The 21,132-nt window shown below is 42.0% G+C and overlaps 1 protein-coding gene and 1 long non-coding RNA gene across 2 annotated transcripts; both read left to right on the forward strand.

The window, feature by feature from the left end:
• Window positions 1-448: 448 nt before the first annotated feature.
• On the forward strand, window positions 449-20,946 carry LOC309694597 (tripartite motif-containing protein 16-like). The gene is made up of 3 exons (XM_082514793.1): window positions 449-2,396; window positions 2,885-3,572; window positions 18,712-20,946. Exons 1-3 carry the CDS (start codon window positions 2,210-2,212, stop codon window positions 19,841-19,843), a joined length of 2,007 nt encoding a protein of 668 aa, XP_082370919.1. The 5' UTR covers window positions 449-2,209; the 3' UTR covers window positions 19,844-20,946.
• LOC309694604 lies at window positions 5,287-6,816 on the forward strand. Its single transcript, XR_014272925.1, has 4 exons — window positions 5,287-5,492; window positions 5,583-5,645; window positions 5,737-5,799; window positions 5,916-6,816. It is a non-coding gene; the product is annotated as an uncharacterized lncRNA (long non-coding RNA).
• Window positions 20,947-21,132: the final 186 nt, after the last annotated feature.

Below are 21,132 nucleotides of genomic sequence, written 5' to 3' on the forward strand. Positions count from 1 at the left end.
AACCTAAACAACAAATACTGAATAAATTCAAGAGCGTAAGCCCTTGAATTCTGATTTAATAAAGTAAATCAGAATACTTTATTAATCCTGAAGGATTAATAAAGTATTCTGATTCTGATAACTAGGAAACATAAGATACACAGAGAACAGAATAATGATTAAACAAGACTCAAAAAACCAAACACAAAACACTGGGTCAACGACCCAGGTACCCTAACAGCCGAGGGAAAAGATGACCTCCTATTCACATCAGTATGGTATATTTTACTCCCATATCACTACTCAAAGATCATATTTCATTGTTGTAGGTTGTGGAGGTGACACACACACAAGCTGTAGTTCAACAATGACTTCATTCCTCTATTGACCTATAAAGAGTCTTGTTACATAAGATTAAAGCTGGAAACTGACACACATAAGCCCAAACAGATTGTGTTATTGTGGACGTTGAAGTCACTGCATGTGTTTTTCATGAAGATTAAACTTTCCTGTGCTGTTGGTTCTTTGTTTAATTCTGTTGATTCTTACTTTTTTGTTCCTAAAGTTTAGTTTAAACTAAACCTAGTGTTCACATTTCCCCTGTCTCGTGTAGTCAATTAGGATCAGCTGTGTCTTTGCCATTCCATGTCTCCCCCTGTGTGTATTTATACTATGTGTCCTCGTGTGCTCCTCGCCGGTTCATCTGTGTTTTTTCCTGCATCATTCTGTGTCGTCTCCCTGCATCTCCATTTTAGGTTTCAGTTCTGTGTTGTGTTAGTTTTTTCCAGTTTAGGTTTCACCTCCTGCTGGCCTCCTTCGCCCGTTCCTAGATGCCCCTGGTCTCATATCGCACTGGACTTCATCACTGGTCTCCCACCATCCTCAGGTAACAGTTATTCTGACCATCATCGATCGGTTCTCCAAAGCTGTGCATTTCATTGCTCTGCCTAAGCTCCCATCAGCTCTGAACACCAGCCAGATTCTTACACAGCATGTGTTCACGTTCTGGGTTTGGAGAGAGTTTTGCAAGGAACTAGGGGCTCAAGTCAGCTTACCATCCGGTTTCCATCTCAAACTAATGGGCAAATGGAACAGGCAAGCCACCTTGGCTTTCATACCTTGGCTCAGGCGATTAGAGGATCATCAGGGGGTCCTTTTGTCCCTCTGTGGGGGGATACTCCCACTAGTTTTAAATCTGGGACTCCCCACCATTTGATCTTAGAACTGAAGAAGCTTCTCGGATGAGAGGTGATGAGAGGTGAAAAGTCTTGTTGAGACTAGTAGTTAAACATATGCCATTTTATGACCAGTAGTCAATGTAGTAAATTAGCTTAACAGCTGTAGGCCATATATTATCCTTTAGTTCTAATGGTGTGCTATGTATGTAGTTTAGTCTCTATTATACTCTTGAATAAAAGAAACATAATCATTTGTAGTTCATTAGACAAAGTGTGCATTACTCTGTATCCTTGATCAGCTGTGAATGTCTGACACTGTTTTCTTGAGATGTTTTATTGCTGAATCATGTGAAGAAGGCTGTAAGAGGGAGACTAGGTGTCTGGGCAGAAGAGATAAAACCACATTCCTTACCCCCCTTCCTGCTTCACACAGAAAGACAGGGAGGCAAGGTCAGGAGCCAGGCTCGCTAAGAATTAGAAAAACATGTGAAGATGCAGCTTTTATGACAAAGAGGGGGGCTGTGACTAGCTATAAAAGTCTGTGAAAGTTGCTACCATTTTGAGACATGCTGTCGAACCTCTGCAGGCATCTCTCCCGTCCGGACGTTGTAATGCTCTGACTGTTGAATTGTATGGAAATAAATGATTGTTGATTGAGCATTTATACACCGAGTATTGTCCTTCCTTCAGCCCAAAGATTCAAAGAATTGGGAGATTTCAACAGTCTTCAAGCAACTTAAACAAGTCCAGACGCTTTTCTTTGCAAGCTGATTTGACTACGATGACCTGGATGACTGAGAACCTTCACAGACATAATAAACACAAAGTTTTTGTTCTATAACATTTTTCTATCATTGCTTTATTATGGATTAGGTGCAAGAGTTGTTAAAATGTATAATTAAATAATAGATGAATTCAATAGCAAACTGTGCCTCGTTCTCAGATGGACAGCAAGTGGAATGTGATAGATGAGATGAGGAGATGGAAGGAAGAAGAGAGGCAAAGAGTGATTCACAGGCAGAGCTTAGTTTATTTCCCAGTTTTGTTGCCTTATGGTTCCAAGCGCCGTGACCAATCTTTGCGTTTTATTATTATCTCATAACACTTGTTTAATCAGCTACCCTCTCTCCTGTGGACTGTTTAATCTCTACAGTCTCAGATCAACACAGCCCTGCCCTCCAGCACTATCAGCAGCAAGAGCAGAAGCAACCCCCCAAACAGCAACATTGTACCCATCAGGTAAAAAATGGGCTACGTTTGCTTTGCATTGTGCCCACCTGATGACAGTGATGTAGTGTGATGTGATTCCATATTAGATTCTTGATGAATGTGGGTTGTTGTTCTTCAGCCTGCTTCTATGTGCCCTTTTTAACTGTGAGCACCCGCCCCTTTAAACATCTCTGCACTGCCCTGACTAAATGTATATATAAACTGTCTCTATGGTTTACAGTCTGAGTCTGACAAGCTGTCAGCTGTTCATTTCTGCTATTTGAATTGTTAAAAGAAACAAACTATTCATTTAGCAGATTAACAAAAAGAATAGAGAGGCATCCAGTTATTGACATTTATATTATTTAGTTAAAGGTTTGAACAGAAAAACAATTAAACACAGAGCCTCTTCCTGCTTTCTGGAATGAATCACAGCATGAAAGCCCTTCCTCTTCTTCCTGCTCTCTAGCTCAGCACCTCCTGTCTGTCCATATCGTTCTGTGTTCCCTCCCCTTTAGATCTACATTATGAAGATGGGTGTAACCAACATGTGTTAGAGCTGGCAGGCCCCATTCACAGCAGCAACACTTGTTGTTCAGATCAGACCAGTTTCTATATTAAGGAAGTGAAACTTACACAGACACTGACACTGAGAGGAGAAATGGCGCAGAAAGGAGTTCAGCTAGACCGAGAAACCTTCTCTTGTTCGATCTGTTTGGATCTACTGAAGGATCCGGTGACTATTCCCTGTGGACACAGCTACTGCATGAACTGTATTGAAAGCTTCTGGGATGAAGAGGAAAAGAAGAAAATCTACAGCTGCCCTCAGTGCAGACAGACTTTCACAGCGAGGCCTGTCCTGGAGAAAAACACCATGTTAGCAGTTTTAGTGGAGCAGCTGAAGAAGACTGGACTCCAAGCTGCTCCTGCTGATCACTGCTATGCTGGACCTGAAGATGTGGCCTGTGATGTCTGCACTGGAAGAAAAATAAAAGCCTTCAAGTCCTGTTTATTCTGTCTGGCATCTTACTGTGAGAAACACCTTCAGCCTCATTATGATGTGGCTCCATTAAAGAAACACAAGCTGGTGGAGCCCTCCAAGAAGCTCCAGGAGAACATCTGCTCTCGTCATGATGAGGTGATGAAGATGTTCTGCCGTACTGATCAGCAGAGTATCTGTTATCTCTGCCCTGTGGATGAACATAAGTAGTAATACGATGGCACCTGTCCAATATGGCGGCCAACCAAACCGGTTTGACAACCGGTTTGACCGGTTTCGTGCGTGTGCGCATGCGCGTTCAGTAATTCGATGGCACTAGTCCAAGATGGCGGCCAACCAAACCGATTTGACCAGTTTCGTGTGTGTGTGCGCATGCGTGTTCAGGTGTGGAAATACCACAGGGGATCAGAGGGGTTATATGAGTTTATGTGTTTTTAACGGGGTTTTAATTTAATCAAACCATAGGGTTTTTAATTAAACTATTTTTTCACTTAGGTGTATCGCAACATTCAGTTATGCATGTGTTCTTAAAAGCAATTCTTTGTTTCTTGTTTCATTCTTGGCGGAGTGGAAGCTGTTTTGGTTCACAGTGCGCCTTAACAAAGAGGGTGTGCTCTAGTCAAAAGTGTTGGTAATAGTGTTTTAATCACACTAATTTTCTAAATCTGACAATGTCTCAGCTTGCAGTGAGGCATGCATTTTATTTTATAAATGGCACAAATGGGAATTTCTTCTGAATGGGTGATGTCAGCATGTTCACAAGCGTTTCATTTAATCAAACCCCTAGTTTTAATTTAACTAGTTTTTACACATCTACTGGGGTTTCTTTCCAGGGTTGATGCGATCATTTTATTTAAAAATCGGGATTTCGGAATGTTGAACTAAGAGTGAGACAAAGCCAGCCAGCTAGTTTTTAACACAGTAAATGTCACAAATAGCATTCAGTCCTTTAGAAAATAAATGCTATAAGCAGCCAGTATCGCTCTTTTCAAACTAATCGTCTTTTAAATACACTCATTTTGTGATTCCGGTGTCACACCTTGCAGCGATGCAAGCATTTTATTTATTTAAAAACAGATCAAACGGGCCATTTCTTCTGTAAGGGGTTTCATGGTTTCAGAGTAGTTTTTAACACAACAGATAGTCGCAAATAACATTCAGCCCTTTAGAAAATAAACGCTACAGTGATACTTCTAAAACACGCTGCACACAATGTCACCTTTTCCCCCAAAGCAGCCAGTATCGCTCTTTTCAAACGAATCGTCTTTTAAATACACTCATTTTGTGATTCTGGTGTCACACCTTGCACCGATGCAAGCATTTTATTTATTTAAAAACGGATCAAACGGGCCATTTCTTCTGTAAGTGGTTTCATGGTTTCAGAGTAGTTTTTAACACAACAGATAGTCGCAAATAACATTCAGCCCTTTAGAAAATAAACGCTACAGTGATACTTCTAAAACCAGTCGCCCAGACCCGCTCCAACTTTTCAACAGCTGGCTAATTGTTTGAATTTGTTCAGGATTGTAAAAGCCCACCGCGGGTATCACTTAGTTGTTGAGAGTACCATGCGAACAAGGGCCCAACCTATTGTTTAAAGTGGCCAGTATTGGCTCTTTTTGTAATTCCTCGACAAGGTAAATGGGGCAGGTGGTACCAGTCGGGTGGCGACCCCGCCTATTGTCTGAAGTATCGGCTCCTTTGTAATTCCTTGAGAAGACAAAAGCCCTGTAGGGTCTCATTTAAATTGATTGGAGACATACCTTTCTTTTTGGAAACACCCACCCTATATAAAAAAAACACGCTCAGAGCCCGATACCCTGAGCCATTTACGCCTCAAGATTCGCTGCAGAGCACACCATTTTCTTTGCGATCATCAACACTAACATCGTTCTTTATAACATGAACATCGTTCTTTATAACATGGACATCGTAAACGGTAAGTAAAACAAAACCTATTATTGGATTTTTAAAAAGTGTTATGTTAACATATTATAGGATATTCAAACTATTTTTTTTCCTAAAACAAAAGCTTAATTTTTAGGAGTTCGGGAGAACGGCCCAGGACCCTTTTCTTTAGAAACGGGCGCTTTTACAGCTGGAACTAGTTCTCTAACAGGCACAAGGTGTGTACAGCATTACTGGATTTTTAAACGTATGTATGTTTTAAACTAGCGATTGTTTTAAATTATGTATAACGTTTTTGTTTGTTCCAGGGTTAACAAACTGAGCAGGAAAACATTCAGACACCGCTACCACAGAGCCCAACCTTACATCAGGTGTGTATACAACGGTATGTATAGTTGTGTATTTTTTTAAAGGGGTTTAAACAATTACAAATGTTCTAAACTGACCGTTTTACACATACAGAACCACGCCAGAGAACCGGGTGTGTGGAGAAGCAGGACCATCCCGAATAACGCACACTACAAGGTAAGCATAGGCATATATAAATTAGATAAAAAGAGATAGAGAGGGAGACACGCTTATTCAGTTTGAAATGGGTACATGTATAATATGTTTTAACACATGTCTATCTATCTTCACAGACTGCAGAACAGCACCCCTCCTCATAATGATCAGGACACCATACGATTCCAGACGTTTTTGGAATGTTTAAGCAGTATCGACCTCCCAGAACAACAAAAACCTGGAGCTTTGTGCAACAGTGGAGAGTCAGAACCGATCTTCATCAGCGAACCTGCAACACCCCCGAGTGAGTGGCTACCTCGCGATTTCTCTGATGTTTTTGAGTACAGTATATCAGATTTTGATCTAGTTCATATACCCACCACCCCAGAATGTGTCAGAAATAGCGTTGATTCACACATAGATTTCGAAGAAGGCGGCATAACAGACTCTCAAATATCAGCGGCGTATGATGCTTACATAAAGCTTCCAGACGCTCAGCCTGCTGAACAGAGTCATATAGCTTCAATAGCTGATAAATTATGTTTGATTGAAGCTAGACTCAATCAATACCACCAAGAAGCACAGGTACAAAGGCAACAGTTTACCAAACTCATAAACAAAGTGTGTAGTACATTAGACAACATCTGCAGCAAAATTTCAAGTCCCTGACTTTTAAAATCCAGACCATGGACCCTCCAAATAAATTATTTAAACATAATAACGGAACCTCCACTCCTGTTAGATGTTTTGACTTAGAGACTTTTATGCAGTGGGCTGAAGAAACAGATAAAAAATTAGACGATATTATAGCTAGACTTAATAGGGTGCCTGCATCAGCCTCATCCGATACACATCCTTGTCAGACTGTTCCTACGTCTGCTATTGCTGATGGGGCTATTGTTGCTAATAATAGTGATAGTACAGCAGGTGTTGCTCGGGCCGTTGCTGTTACTGATGCTAACCATATAGCTTGTGCTGCTGGTGATTTTGCGTCTGATGCACAATCTAGCCGGGTCACCTCTGCTGCAGCTACTGCAGTTGTTATTGAGTCCGTTGTGCAGTCTGGGTCCGGCAGCCGCTCTCAGTCACACATTAGAGAGATACCTAATTTTAATGCTCGCGAATTGCGTGAACGCCTTGATTTTAGGGGTATAAGTCTCGATCATCCAGAACAAGTGCTGGCGCGAGTGCGCGAGTGCTTAGCCAATGTGATAGACAGAGCTGTGGCGGGATCCCAACAGGGCAGTGTTCTAAACGTGGTCCTGCGTGGCCCCTCGCTGGCTTCAGATGTTCAGGCTGTTTTAAACGCTGATGATCGGTATGATCCGGAGCTGTTTCTCGATCAAATTGCACAAGTTATGCAGAGTAATGATGAATCTATCGGTGATGATGAATTAGAGTTTATTGTCACGGTAGCTCAGAACAGTAGTGGCGGGTCTCGCTTAAGACTGGCGCACATACCTTATGATGAGATTCTCTCAAAGAAAGGCAGACATTTATACACACCAAACAACACAAACAACAATTTGTGCTTCTCCCTATGCATAGCACATTCATTAAACTCATCATCCTCTGAGCATGAAAAACTTGCTACAGCTAAACAGATGCATGCTGAAGTAGGTCTATGCGACACACAGCAAGTATCATTCTCTGATGTCGGTAAATTTGAGAAGCACTTCAACATTAAGATTGTAATCTATTACCACACAGAAGGGCGTAAACGCCTGGAATGTTTTTACACACATGAAGAGCCAAACCCTAACACGTTGATGATGTATCTCCATAATCAACATTACCACCTGATTTTAAACCCGACCGCTTTTTTGGGGGGATCCTATGTGTGTAATTTCTGTTACAGTATATATAATACACCATTACAGCACAGCTGTAAACATAGATGTAACACATGTTACACACTCTGTCAACATCACAGGGGACCCACAGTGAAATGCAGCGACTGTAACCGCATCTGCAAATCACAACACTGTTACCAACAACACAAATTACCTGAATTAAAACACAACATGATCCCCTGTGATAATATGAAACATTGCATGCACTGTGGCACCACATATAGAGAATCCAAGAAATTGCCACACAAATGTGCGCAGCCTAGATGCGAGCACTGCCGCGAACCTAAATTAGCAGGAGACTCCGACCATCAGTGTTTCATACAGCCTGTTGAAAAACAGAAGCCTAACGATAAATACATTTTATATGATTTTGAGACGCGGTACCACAACGGTAAACACGAGGCTAACTTTGTGTGTGCGTCTGATCTGAAGGGCAATAAGTTCACATTTAATACATTAAAGTGTGTGGAGGCGTTTGTGCAGCATTACAGACGCCCAAGGTTTCGTGGGTACACTTTCATAGCACATAATGCATCTGGCTTTGATAACTACATACTCCTCGAGTACTTTGTCAGACAGAGCATAACACCTAGTGTCATAATGAGCGGCAGCCGTGTGATTTTAATGCATGACAGGGACTATGACCAGCGGTGGATTGATTCGTTCAGCTTTTTGCCCATGGGCCTTGCCAAAATACCCTCTGCTTTAGGTTTTCAAGACCTGCAGAAGGGCCATTTCCCACACAGGTTTAATACGAGGGATAATGAGCGTTATGTGGGCCCGTACCCAGACCCCTCCTTCTACGGCTATGAGCACATGTCTGAAAGCGATAAGGTGCGATTCATGGAATGGTACCAGGTTGCCTCACAGAATCCCTTTGATTTTCAGGCTGAACTCAGGCGTTACTGTGTTAACGATGTTGATGTCCTGCGTAAAGCATGCATCATTTATCGTGACACGCTACTGGGTTGTACTCAAGTTGATCCATTCATGTATACCACACTGGCTGCATTTAGTATGGGTGTGTATAAAACGCTGTTTCTGCCTAGAGACGCGCTCGCTCTCACGTATGAAGGGGCATACGTTGAGCAGAACAAGACGTTTTCTAACGTCTCTATTGAATGGCTTCAATATGTGTCCCACACCACCAACAAAGTGGTAAAACATGCTCTCAGAGGAGGCGAACAGAGGGTTGGACCGTATTTTGTGGACGGTTTTGACCCCACAAGTAATACAGCTTATGAATTTGCAGGATGTTTTCACCACGGTTGTGTTAAATGCTACCCCGAGAGTGAAGTTAATCCTGTCAGCAAAGCATCCTATGGACTGCTGCATCGCATGTTTTGTGACAAAGTTGATGCACTGAGATCACAACACAGTGTGAGCGTAATAGTGATGTGGGAGTGTGAATGGGCTGCCTTGAAGCAGACAGACCCTGCAGTTGTGGCTTTCATGCATACGTACAGAAAGCCAGAACGCCTGAATCCCCGAGACGCCCTTTTTGGCGGTCGCACAAATGCTCTAAAGCTGTACCACAAGACTGCTTGTGATGAAAAAATATTTTACTACGACTTCACCAGTCTTTATCCCACAGTGCAGTCTAAAAAAGACTATCCTGTAGGACACCCTCAAGTCATTTACACCAACTTTGACAAGCTAGAAAATTATTTCGGCTTTGTTAAATGCACAGTGCTCCCACCTAAGGGTCTTTTTCACCCCGTCCTACCCTACAGATGCCATGGAAAACTGATGTTTCCACTCTGCAGCATGTGTGCTGAAGACCAGAACCAGCATACTGCATGCGGGCACAGTGACAGTGAGCGGGTGTTGAAAGGCACATGGGTCTCATTTGAGCTTGAAAAAGCTGTTGAGAAGGGATACAGGGTTCTTGCTGTTGATGAGGTGTGGCATTTCCCCAATAAGACCGACACATTGTTTAAAGACTATGTGAAAGCCTTCCTAAAACTCAAACAGGAGGCCTCGGGGTATCCTGAACATGTGAACACACCTGACGAACAGCAGAAGTACATAGACGAGTATTATGAGAAGGAGGGAATAATGCTAGACCCATCCAAGATTTGTGTAAATAAAGCTGTTCGTAACTGTAACAAGCTGTTGTTAAACTCGTTATGGGGTCGTTTCAGCATGAGGTCAAACATGGCATCATCTGAGCTCATTACAGACCCTTCCAGATTTAGCCAGCTAATGTTTAGCGACCAGTACGACGTGCGTCAGTTTTGTTTCATCTCTGACGACGTCGCAATGGTGCAGTGGCGCCACGCTGATGGTAGAGCTTCCCGTGTGAAGGACGTTAATGTCTTTGTCGGGGCCATGACCACTGCACACGCCAGACTCATGCTGTATGATTTGCTAGACAACTTGCAGCAGCGCGTGCTGTATTGTGACACGGACAGTGTCATTTTCACGGCACGCCCTGGCGAGTGGATGCCTCCTCTAGGTCCGTTTCTGGGGGATCTCACAAGTGAATTAGATTGTGGAGAGGATGGTGTGGAGGATTACATAGCGGAATTTGTTTCCGGTGGGCCAAAATGTTATGCGTATCACACATCGCTGGGCAAGACCCAGGTCAAATGTAAAGGCGTCACACTGAATGCATTAAACTCGAAAGTTGTCACCCACGACTCCTTGAAAGGTTTAGTCCGCAAGTTTGTAGCCAATCAGACATCAGACGCACACCTAGTTGCCGTGTCTGATAGCATCAGACGCGATAAAAAGAAGCTTCATTTGAAGAATGAAACCATTGTGAAAAAAGTTAAAGTTGTTTACAATAAGCGCCGTGTGCTCCCAGACTTCACAACCCTTCCTTATGGATTTTAAATTAGAACAGCGGTTTGACGCCCGGTTGCAGCATCCGTTCAGCATGGTGGTCAGCGGTCCCAGTAACTGTGGCAAGACTTTTTTTGTTAAAAACATAATTGAAAACTCTTCCAGGATTATATCATGCAGCATTGATAACATTGTGTATATATACTCATGCTGGCAGACACTATATGACCAGCTTCTTAAGATAAGAAACATAAACTTTGTTAACGGTATACCCGAATCTCTTGCTGATGACACCCTTCTGCCTGCAGAAAAGAACAATTTGTTAATTATAGACGATGTGATGAACGATGCAGCTAACAATTTAGAAGTACAAAATGTGTTCACAAAGTATGTGCATCATAGGAATTTGAGTTGTATATATCTAGTTCAGAATTTGTTTATTCAGGGAAAATCCAGTAGAACCATTTCCTTGAACACTAATTACCTAATATTGTTTAAAAATCCGAGAGATAAATATCAGGTTATGCTTTTAGCCAGGCAAATGTTTCCGGGTAATACTAAATATTTTATAGAAGCGTTTAATGATGCCACATCGACAACATACGGGTATCTTTTAATAGACTATAAAGCTAAGACCCCGGACTATTTAAGACTCAGAACAAATTTACTGTCAGACCGTCCGGTTGTTTACATTCCAAAACAAAAATCAGCAAAGAGGTGAGAGGATGTCATCACGCATGCGGAGGAATCTGTCTCTGTTGGAGATGATATACAGGGCTCCTCCTACTCTACGCAGAGTTATTATTAGTAATTCAAACTTAGATTTTATCAATGCATTGTGTGAGATAGCCTTTAATGTATTGCATGGTAACATTCCACTGACCAATCAGCAGTACAAACAGCTAAAAAAGAAAAAAACAATAATCAGACTGATTGCAGACAAAAAAATAAAATCTTTGAAAAAGAGAAAGACAATCAACCAATCTGGAGGGTTTTTACTGCCGTTATTAGGGGCTGCAATCCCTTTCATAACCAGTCTGATAGCAAACAGGTGAAAATGGAACATGTGCAAAAGATGTTTTTGGTACCCCAACACCAGTTGGACTTAATAAAGCAACAGCAGCAGCAGCAGCAAACAGGCACCATCAGACAACAGTCTCAGAACGAGTTGGACAAGGAGATGTTACAAGTGTTACAAGATTCTGACATAGATGTGTATGAGAAGGCTAAAAAATACAGCGATATTCTCCAAAGATACCTCACCCTTGTGAGACAAGGTGCCCGTGAAAAGAATGTATTGTCTTTATCATTACCTGAACAATTTAACAGGGATGTGCAACCCCAGTCGGCGGACACATTGCCTGTTCATGGTGATGCCGGGGTGCGGGATCTTGTTGCGGAGAATGTTTTAACACACATACCTAAAAGGAGTAGGAGGAATGCAGAACTTATTCTATCAGCGGTGAACCGTTCGCCACACTTGATCTCTTACAATGACAAAGGCGAAATTGTTGTTGATAAACAAACCATCCCTGGTTCACACATTTATGATCTAATTAAAGCCGTCACAACCACACACACACCTTCTGAGGGTTTGAGACCTATCGGTTGGACAGAGTTTTTAAAAGCTTTCTCAGATTTAAACATACCGTTATCAGCCATATCTAACACAGGCATACGTAAGACCGTCGCCTTGTATAAAACCGATCACACACTGTCTGAAGACCGTGGTTTTTTAAAACACACACCAAAAAAGAACACCCCCGGTGGACCGCTGCGACATAGTACACTAAAAAAAATAAAGAATAAAAAAAACAAATTAAAGGGGGGTCCTGTAGAGTGGTTGGATTTTTGAATTCAGGTTTTTTTTTCTTATTGCAGAAATTGTTTTTCTGCTAAAAATATTTGCTGTTTGGTGTTTTTCTACTGTTGTGTTTTTTTTTCACTTATTGCTGCTAAATTGTTTTGTTTTATTTTCTTTTATTACTGTTAAATATTTTATGTCTTTTATTACTGGTTAATGTTTGATTTCTTTTATGTTTAAACAAAGTATGTTATGAATCTATATATATATATATACGAGATTTGATAATAAATACCATTGACTCGATTAAATCATGCTCTCATGTTGTTTTTATTATTATTCTCATTAGTACATATCAGTATCCACATTGCACACACACATAATCACTGCATACAGCAACAGGTTGTATGTTGTTGACAAATCGACACACCATAGCATCATTACAAATTAAATCAGACCCATACATGTTAAGCAGGCGGGCATAAGATACACCATTTTGCATATGATATAAAAAAAATACACAATGTTGACCGCATGTGATGGAGAAGTCGTTCTGCACTTGTTTTCCTGAATATAAAACAGTGGAGCAGTTTTTTAGAAGAAACATCTTTATTGCTGGGGGAAAACTGTCTAACGAGTGACCAAAACTATCAAAAAAATAACCGCGTCTGTCTCTCGAAATATAAACAGCAAGCCAATGTTCCCCTGGCATCGTAGAAGGGTGGGTGTTTACAATACACATAGCAGGGAGTCTTTGAAGCCGTTCAGTGGTTAGTTGATCATAGGCTAACACGCCTAGGAAATGTGTGTTTTTATTGATAATGCCGCCGACCACGGCTGATAGTTCTATAGTGTTCATGACCGTTTTTGTCTCAATAGTAGTCCAAGAGCACCTGTCTCATGTTAGATATTTCAATGACTGAATCAAATACAGAATAACACAAGAGGTTCACTGTACGGGGTAGTGGATTTCTGAAACGGGTTTCCAATCTCACGTTCCCAGTTTTAATTAACGACACATTCCCTGAATGTCCTTCGTCAGCTTCCAGATTGAAACAGAATAAAGTGTAGCCGTTACCAAAGTCGTCACGTGTTATGGCCAACGATCTGTCCTTTAAATGTCTTCCTGTGGTTTGTATCAGCTGGTAAAATTCTCTGATATAGTGTTTTCTCTGGAAATTTGGCTGGAATGGTTTAGCAGGATAAGCCTGACTATCAGCATATAAAGACATAAATTCTATATCGCAGTTTTCAAAATGAAATGGATTACGCTGGTAGGAGCCTGTGTATGCTTCATTGTCTATGAATGCAATGATGACAAATTTAGGTATCCTACCCATAAATAAATTGTCATTTGTTGATATTCTAGCCCCTGCAGGTATGGAGAAGGTCTTTAAAGATACTCTGTCTACCGTGTATTTTGCGTTTGCATGGTGCAATGCCTTGCTGTGTGCAAGTCTGACGCTAGGTGATACACTAACTTTCTTGACAAAGAGACTGGCTGAGACAATTTTAACTCTGTATGCATTGGCATCCGCTGTCATGAGAGCAAATTCGTCTTTAGAGCGCACAAATTTCAGCGACAGGTCGATTCCATTAAGTAACAGTTTTTCTTGAAAAAACAGGTCTGCATGTACTGGTGCAATCAATTCAACAATACTACTATTTGCTGTGTAGCCACCTCTGGTCATCAGACCCTGGTTCTCTCCTTCTATAGATGTGTCATTCATGTGTGATGCTGTATCCTTACAGAATAACCCGGTGCTGAACTGTGTGTCTAAAGTGTCCTTATTATAATTGATAAGACATTCTATCACACCTCTGTATGGATATGTATTGGATGATTGACTAATGAGCCGGTCTCCCAAATTAATATCGACTTGACTAAATATGCTGCATCCAGGATAATTAATAAATCCTACATTAGCGTCCCTAGCCAGGTTTGAGCCATCAGCGTTTGTGATTCTCACCCGTGTGTAGATATATGAGTCATTTAGATCCAGGTAATCTTCACCCGACGATGAGATGTAAAACTCGATCGGCCCTCCATCAGTGATTGCAGATACAGGTGGGATTTCAATAAATGTACTTTTCTCAATGCTAGTCTGTGTGTATGGGACAGTAAAAAGATCGAGCTCTGTTTTTACACATTCTCCAGAATGACTGTGTAACAGTGCCATTTAGAATATGTCAAGCGCTGCAGTTTTTGAACGAGTGGTTCTGGGTCTCTTCACTCTGCGTGACGGTGTCCGTTTGGTGGCTCTCCTGCTAGGTTTTGTGGTTTTACGCTTTTTAGACAACGGCTGCCCTGGGGGTGGGGTCTTAGATGGTTTGGGCGTATACACATACAAGCCGTTACCGTCCTGCTTAGTGGTTGAGGGTCTGGTTATGTTGGTTATGACATCAGACACTATGCCCGATGCGGCTGTTTTTAGGTGTGGTTTGACTATGCTGACTCCTTTTTTAAACAGCGGTACTGCAAATCTAAACAAGCTACGGAACAACCCACCCAGACCTGTCCCATATTGTGTACTGGTCCCAACATACCCTCCGAGCTCTCCACCAGCCTGTGATAAGTAGTATTTTACATATTTTGAGTCATCAGAGTTGTAGACGGCCATCCTTTTTTTTTCAAAAATGCTGTGTTATCGGTCGGAAGTGTAACTTGACAAACACTTTGCCGTATAAAAAGGGTATGTGTTGATTTCGATCGTCTTTCAAATCAATTTCTATGTCGTCGATTAATGTCTTTGACACAGGTGTGTAGTGTGGGCTGTCAAATTGTAGAATAGGCAACCGGCGGTCATCGTCTGTAATATTTATAGCTCTTAATAGCCTCGCGTGGGCGTCACCCACAAGCTGGTAATCAACGATATCTGCATAAATAAAGATGTTATATTTTCCCCCGTATATGTCTGCGGGGTGCGGGGCATATGTGTTTTTATAATGAAGTGCAAACGGTTCTCCTGTTTTGAATCCTAGGATTTCCGCCAGTCTCCCTCTAAATGTGAGAATAGTCCCCCTAGGCCCCATAACACAGGCATGGTTACTAACGGCGTTGTACTGCATTTTAATGTCTCCAGTGGCTTGGTGCTGTTGACATTTAAAATTAAATTCTTTTATTATCTGTTCCACAGATGCATAATGGCCCACAGACAGTTCGATCATGGTTATGGCTATGGTTCCGTCTTTGACGGGGTCATGAATTTCCACTTCCGAATCTGATTGTGGAAAAGTCCGCCATATGCGTGGGTACTGTATCTCTATAACAGCGACCTCATATGGCTGATCCAAAACAATAGGTTTTGCTAGCTTTGTTCTAAAATTAGATATCTTATTACCCGGGTAAACATGTGATGAAGCATTCGAGAAGAGGCTTACATAGAAGCCTGCATTGTTGTTCTTTTTATTCATGCTTTCTCAGTCTATGCTCAGTGTTGAATGAATGTGTGTAGAGCTGCGTCATCTGAGTTAATTACGCCTCAACGATGTCTTTTTCTGGAATCCACGAATTAAAGCTGTTGGGCCATCCTAGCCATTTCACTAGCACCTGCTTTTTCCGACCCACTTTTTTTCTAGCCAATATGTTTTCAATTTTAAATGTTTTGTTTTCATCAACAACCACACGTTGTATCTCAGGCTCATAAAATGACCCTTTCAATACCTCTCCTGCTAGATCCACTAGTCTGTACACTGGGGGCTGTCTCCCTATACGTTCCTTGACTGTGAAAATCTCATCGGTGTAGGTCTGCTCGTATCCTTTTCGAAACTTTCCTCTCAGTTTTGATATTCGTACAGTGTCACCGATATTAAATTTAAAGCGCAGTTCCCTCTGAGGCCTCGTTTTGTACAGCGCGTTGAAGACCGACTTCTCATTATCCTTATTCACCTCTGCCGGAGCCATTTGGATAGATCTGTGATAAGCATTGTTATATGCTTGTGTGAGATCTGGTATGATATCTACATATCTCCGGGAGTTGGCTGATGTTAAGTACTTCCACATTCTACCCTTGAAGCTACGATTGAATCTCTCGACAATACTGCATTTAACCTCGCTAGCTGTTGAGAAATGCTTGATATTATATCGCTTCATTAGCTGTTTAAAGGTTGCATTATAAAACTCTTTGCCTTCATCTGTTTGTAGTTTCACAGGGATCCTACCCTCACTAAGTATATCTTCAAAAGCAGCTGATACAACAGACCCTGTCTTGTTTGTTAGGCATCTAACCCATGCGTATTTTGAGAATACATCTATACATGTTAGCAGATATCTCACATTATCATTATCTGTCACATATTCACACATGTCAACCAGATCGGCTTGAAACTGTTTGTCGACCCCTGTCACCAATACTCTATTTCTGGGGAAATGGATCCTCGCAGGTTTATGGAGTGTGTAGGTGTCGTCTTGTTCTAAATAATGTTTGACCTGAGATAGTGGAGGTGTTACACCTGATGCCTCCCCTGCCGCTATACGTAGCTTATTTAAACTGGCTAACCCCGCAGGATGGGCTGGATCATGATATATTTTATGCAATGTGCTTTCCATGATTTACAAACCACAAATGACTATGATGTTGATGTTAACAAGTCTTTTTATTTAATTTTCACAAAGACACAATCACAGACAATGGATACTTGGACACCCCACATTAAACCAGATGTAACCCAGCCCAGTAGTTTCCAATCATGCGGAGCATGGCTGGTTTAACACGGCGGGCGCAAGTACTTGCATCTAGCAGGTGCCCAATGTTGTCATTAATGGCGCATACTATATATCGCTCTGATCTCAGTTCACACATGATGTGTTCTGCAACTCTGCGGATTTGTGTTCCAGACCCATCTGCAGTGGATGAGCGTACAAACAGCCGGATGGCAGGGATGAATCGGTCAGTCTGGAGCCTTATCATCACATCATCATAGTAGGTGTCGAAGAAATACTCAGACAATTCCTGCAAGCAGCTGTGTTGCACCTGACTGGGGTGGCCTGTTTGGCATCCGTAACATGTCTCTTGTATAAACTCATTCAAAGCCAACATTAACAGGTGGAGAGTTGCGAGTTTGATGTCGATTACAGTTTCATCCCACAGGTCTGATATGAGGGGGTCCTGCGAGCATTGTGGTGAGGGTGGTGGAGTCTGGGGGGTCGGGATTAGCAGCTCTGTTGATGGTGACTCCAACAGGTCCCACGAGGGCGTGTCATTCTCTGTAAAATGAAAACCACAAGCTCTTAATTTGTCACATAGATACACACTCAACCCCACACACCCGCACATTAAACCTACCAGTTTATTGTTTAGCTGTCGGAAGGTCTTATGATTTTAGGTTTACACAGGGTACCAGGCAAACCAGTCTTCGGACAACTCGCCAGATCGTCAAAAACAAGGCGCTTTCTAATACTCTCGTACGCAGTGTTGAGTCTGTCCCTCTTGATCGCGTCATCAATCTGGCTAAACAGACGCGACAAACCTCTCCAGTCGCACCACTGTATAAAAAACAAGTCCTTAAACCATCTTGTGCGCTCTTCGAGGTTTAGAGGGTATGGATTTAACCTCCAGTTTTCAAGCCCTCTGGAAGCAATAAGACTATCCCTGTCATCACATACACTGAGAAAAATAAAGTCGTCGGGGTTGCGATTGAAACGATCAGCCTCAACCCTGTAAAGCTCAGGGCCTGATGCACTGTTCCACTGGGAAACATACAGCAGCTCTGGGAAACCCACATTGTCCAGGTCCGCACACACTACGGTGCGGAAGAGCTTCCAGTTTTTAGTAGACATGACTTGGGCTTCCCCCCAAAACAATCCCTCACCACAATCTACACTAAGCACAACTGTCCCTTCGGTATATTTAATGGCATACACATACCCTTCGACGCCTCGATATTCTAACTTGAATACAGTTCCATCTGCGGCATTTCCACAGCGTTGCTTTTTACGTTGAGGACCCCGACTGCATACTCCTGAAGACATACCTAGAGTGCCTGTGGCATGGGCGATGTCCTGGCTGGGTGTCATTCCGAGCTCCATAGGTCGATGCGTCGGGGATCCTTAGCGAGCGCGATGTGTCGGTGCTCTAGGTCGATGCGTCGGGGATCCTTAGCGCGATGTGTCGGTGCTCTAGGTCGATGCGTCGGGGATCCTTAGCGCGATGTGTCGGTGCTCCTCAGACCGTGGCGGTGATGCTCTTAGAATGTGAAAGGATCGCTTTTATACCCATACAACCTAGCACATCCCACTAGGAGGAGTCGTTCCCGCCCAGAGGGTAAGAACACCTGAACGCGCATGCGCACACACACGAAACTGGTCAAATCGGTTGTCAAACCGTTTGGTTGGCCGCCATCTTGGACTACTGCCATCGTATTACTGAACGCGCATGCGCACACGCACGAAACCGGTCAAATCGGTTGTCAAACCGGTCAAACCGGTTGTCAAACCGGTTTGGTTGGCCGCCATCTTGGACAGGTGCCATCGTATTACTACTAACATAAAGGCCACGACACAGTCTCAGCTGCAGCAGAAAGGACTGAGAGGCAGAGAGAGCTGGAGGTGAGTCGACAAAACATCCAGCAGAGAATCCAGGACAGAGAGAAAGATGTGAAGCTGCTTCAACAGGAGGTGGAGGCCATCAATCAGTCTGCTGATCAAACAGTGGAGCACAGTGAGAAGATCTTCACTGAGCTGATCCATCTCATCCAGAAAAGAAGCTCTGATGTGAAGCAGCAGATCAGATCCCAGCAGGAAACTGAAGTGAGTCGAGTCAAAGAGCTTCAGGAGAAGCTGGAGCAGGAGATCACTGAGCTGAAGAGGAAAGATGCTGAGCTGAAGCAGCTCTCACACACAGAGGATCACATCCAGTTTCTACACAACTACCCCTCACTGTCAGCACTCAGTGAGTCTACAGACTCATCCAGCATCAATATCCGTCCTCTGAGCTACTTTGAGGATGTGACAGCAGCTGTGTCAGAGGTCAGAGATAAACTACAGGACATTCTGAGAGAGGAACGGACAAACATCTCACTGACAGTCACTGAAGTGGATGTTTTACTGTCACAACCAGAGCCAAAGACCAGAGCTGGATTCTTAAAATATTCATGTGAAATCACACTGGATCCAAACACAGCAAACAAAGAGCTGTTATTATCAGAGGGGAACAGAAAAGCAACATTTATGATTCAACAACAGTCTTATTCTGATCATCCAGACAGATTCACTTGGTGGACTCAGGTCCTGAGTAGAGAGAGTCTGACTGGACGTTGTTACTGGGAGGTGGAGTGGAGAGGGGGAGGAGTTTATGTAGCAGTTGCATACAAGAATATCAGCAGAAAAGGATGGGGTAATGAATGTCCCTTTGGACATAATGACAAATCTTGGTCATTATATTGTGACAACAACAGTTTTACATTTCGGTACAACAACATCCAAACTCCTGTCTCAGGTCCTCGTTCCTCCAGAGTAGGAGTGTACCTGGATCACAGAGCAGGTATTTTGTCCTTCTACAGCGTCTCTGAAACCATGACTCTCCTCCACAGAGTCCAGACCACATTCACTCAGCCGCTCTATGCTGGACTGAGGCTTTACTGTTATTATGGAGACACTGCTGAGTTGATTAAAGTGAAATAGACTGAAGTCTTTCATATTGTTGTAAGTTTAAATCTGTATTTTAGTTCCCTTTTAGTTTCTCTCCATCATTATTGTGGTATTTATGTGCTGCACATAAATCAGATGTCAGTCAAACATTATGGGCAGTACCTCGACATCTTCAACATGTTGTCTTGATGTTTTTACGTTTTATAGGTGGAGCTCTTTCCTGTGTCTGTTCAGCCATGGAGACTATCAATGCTTATGGATATTTTTATTTGAAAAATTTCTCCACATGACAACATAAACTTCTCTATCTTCTAAATGTTTACTGAATATTTTTCTTAGGTATTTGTATGTTGTTGTTTCTCTTCACTGATCTTAACAGAGAAGTCTACAGACCTTCCTTTATCACACAGATTTTATTCTCATTTGTACATTTATAAAGAAAACAATTAATTACAGAGCAATAAGAAATTTTAAGAAAGTGCACTATATCATAATTTATAGTAAAGTGTATTAAAGCATCGTTAGTTAGTCACTTATTTAGTTTGGAGCTGTATCATCTGACACTGTAGAAACATTTCCTCCAGCTTCAGCACAGAATGTTAAAAACAGAACTATTAATGAGAACAAACAGTAGGAACACAGTATCAGCAAACATCATGGCTTAAAATGGAGAGTAAAAATCTAAAAAGAAATAAACAAATTAGTAAAAAGGATTTCCTGTTGACATGTTATTGGTCCTATCTTGTCTGCAGCACCTCCAGGATGCTTCTTATATGTTTCTGGTTATTTTTGCACCAATTTTACTTTTTGTCAGTAGGAAGTTCAAGTTCAACTCAGTGTGTTTGTTTGTTTTTTTCAAACTGATGCCTGACCTTGAACACCAAACATCTGTCAATAAAGCAATGATATAAAATGCTTATATTAGTACTGAAAAACTGCATATCCACTTTACAAATATAAATAATGATATAAATCCACAGCTGAACTGGAGGAGCAGCTGATCTAGTTCACTCATGTGTTTCTGGACTAAGAGTTGGAGCAAATACCTTATGATTCAGTGATGTTTGTTTTTGTTAAATATTTTGTAGATCCAAGAGTGAGTTTGACTCATGATGATGATGTTCCGAATTAAACAAAGTTGGTCACAAATTCTTCAAAGCTGTTTATTAAGAATATATTCACTTGGACTCATGAGACAGGCTTGTGATCCAAGGGAGCCATCAACTGGACAATTACTGACATGACAACAAAAAAGCTAAGTACAGAGGGGGGAACAGAGGTGAAAATACTTGCTTTAAAGGATTGTAATGTTTCCTTTTAAA

This window comes from Aulonocara stuartgranti, assembly GCF_965226115.1.
Source record: "Aulonocara stuartgranti genome assembly, chromosome: 18".
In the NCBI taxonomy this organism is placed as follows: domain Eukaryota; kingdom Metazoa; phylum Chordata; class Actinopteri; order Cichliformes; family Cichlidae; genus Aulonocara; species Aulonocara stuartgranti.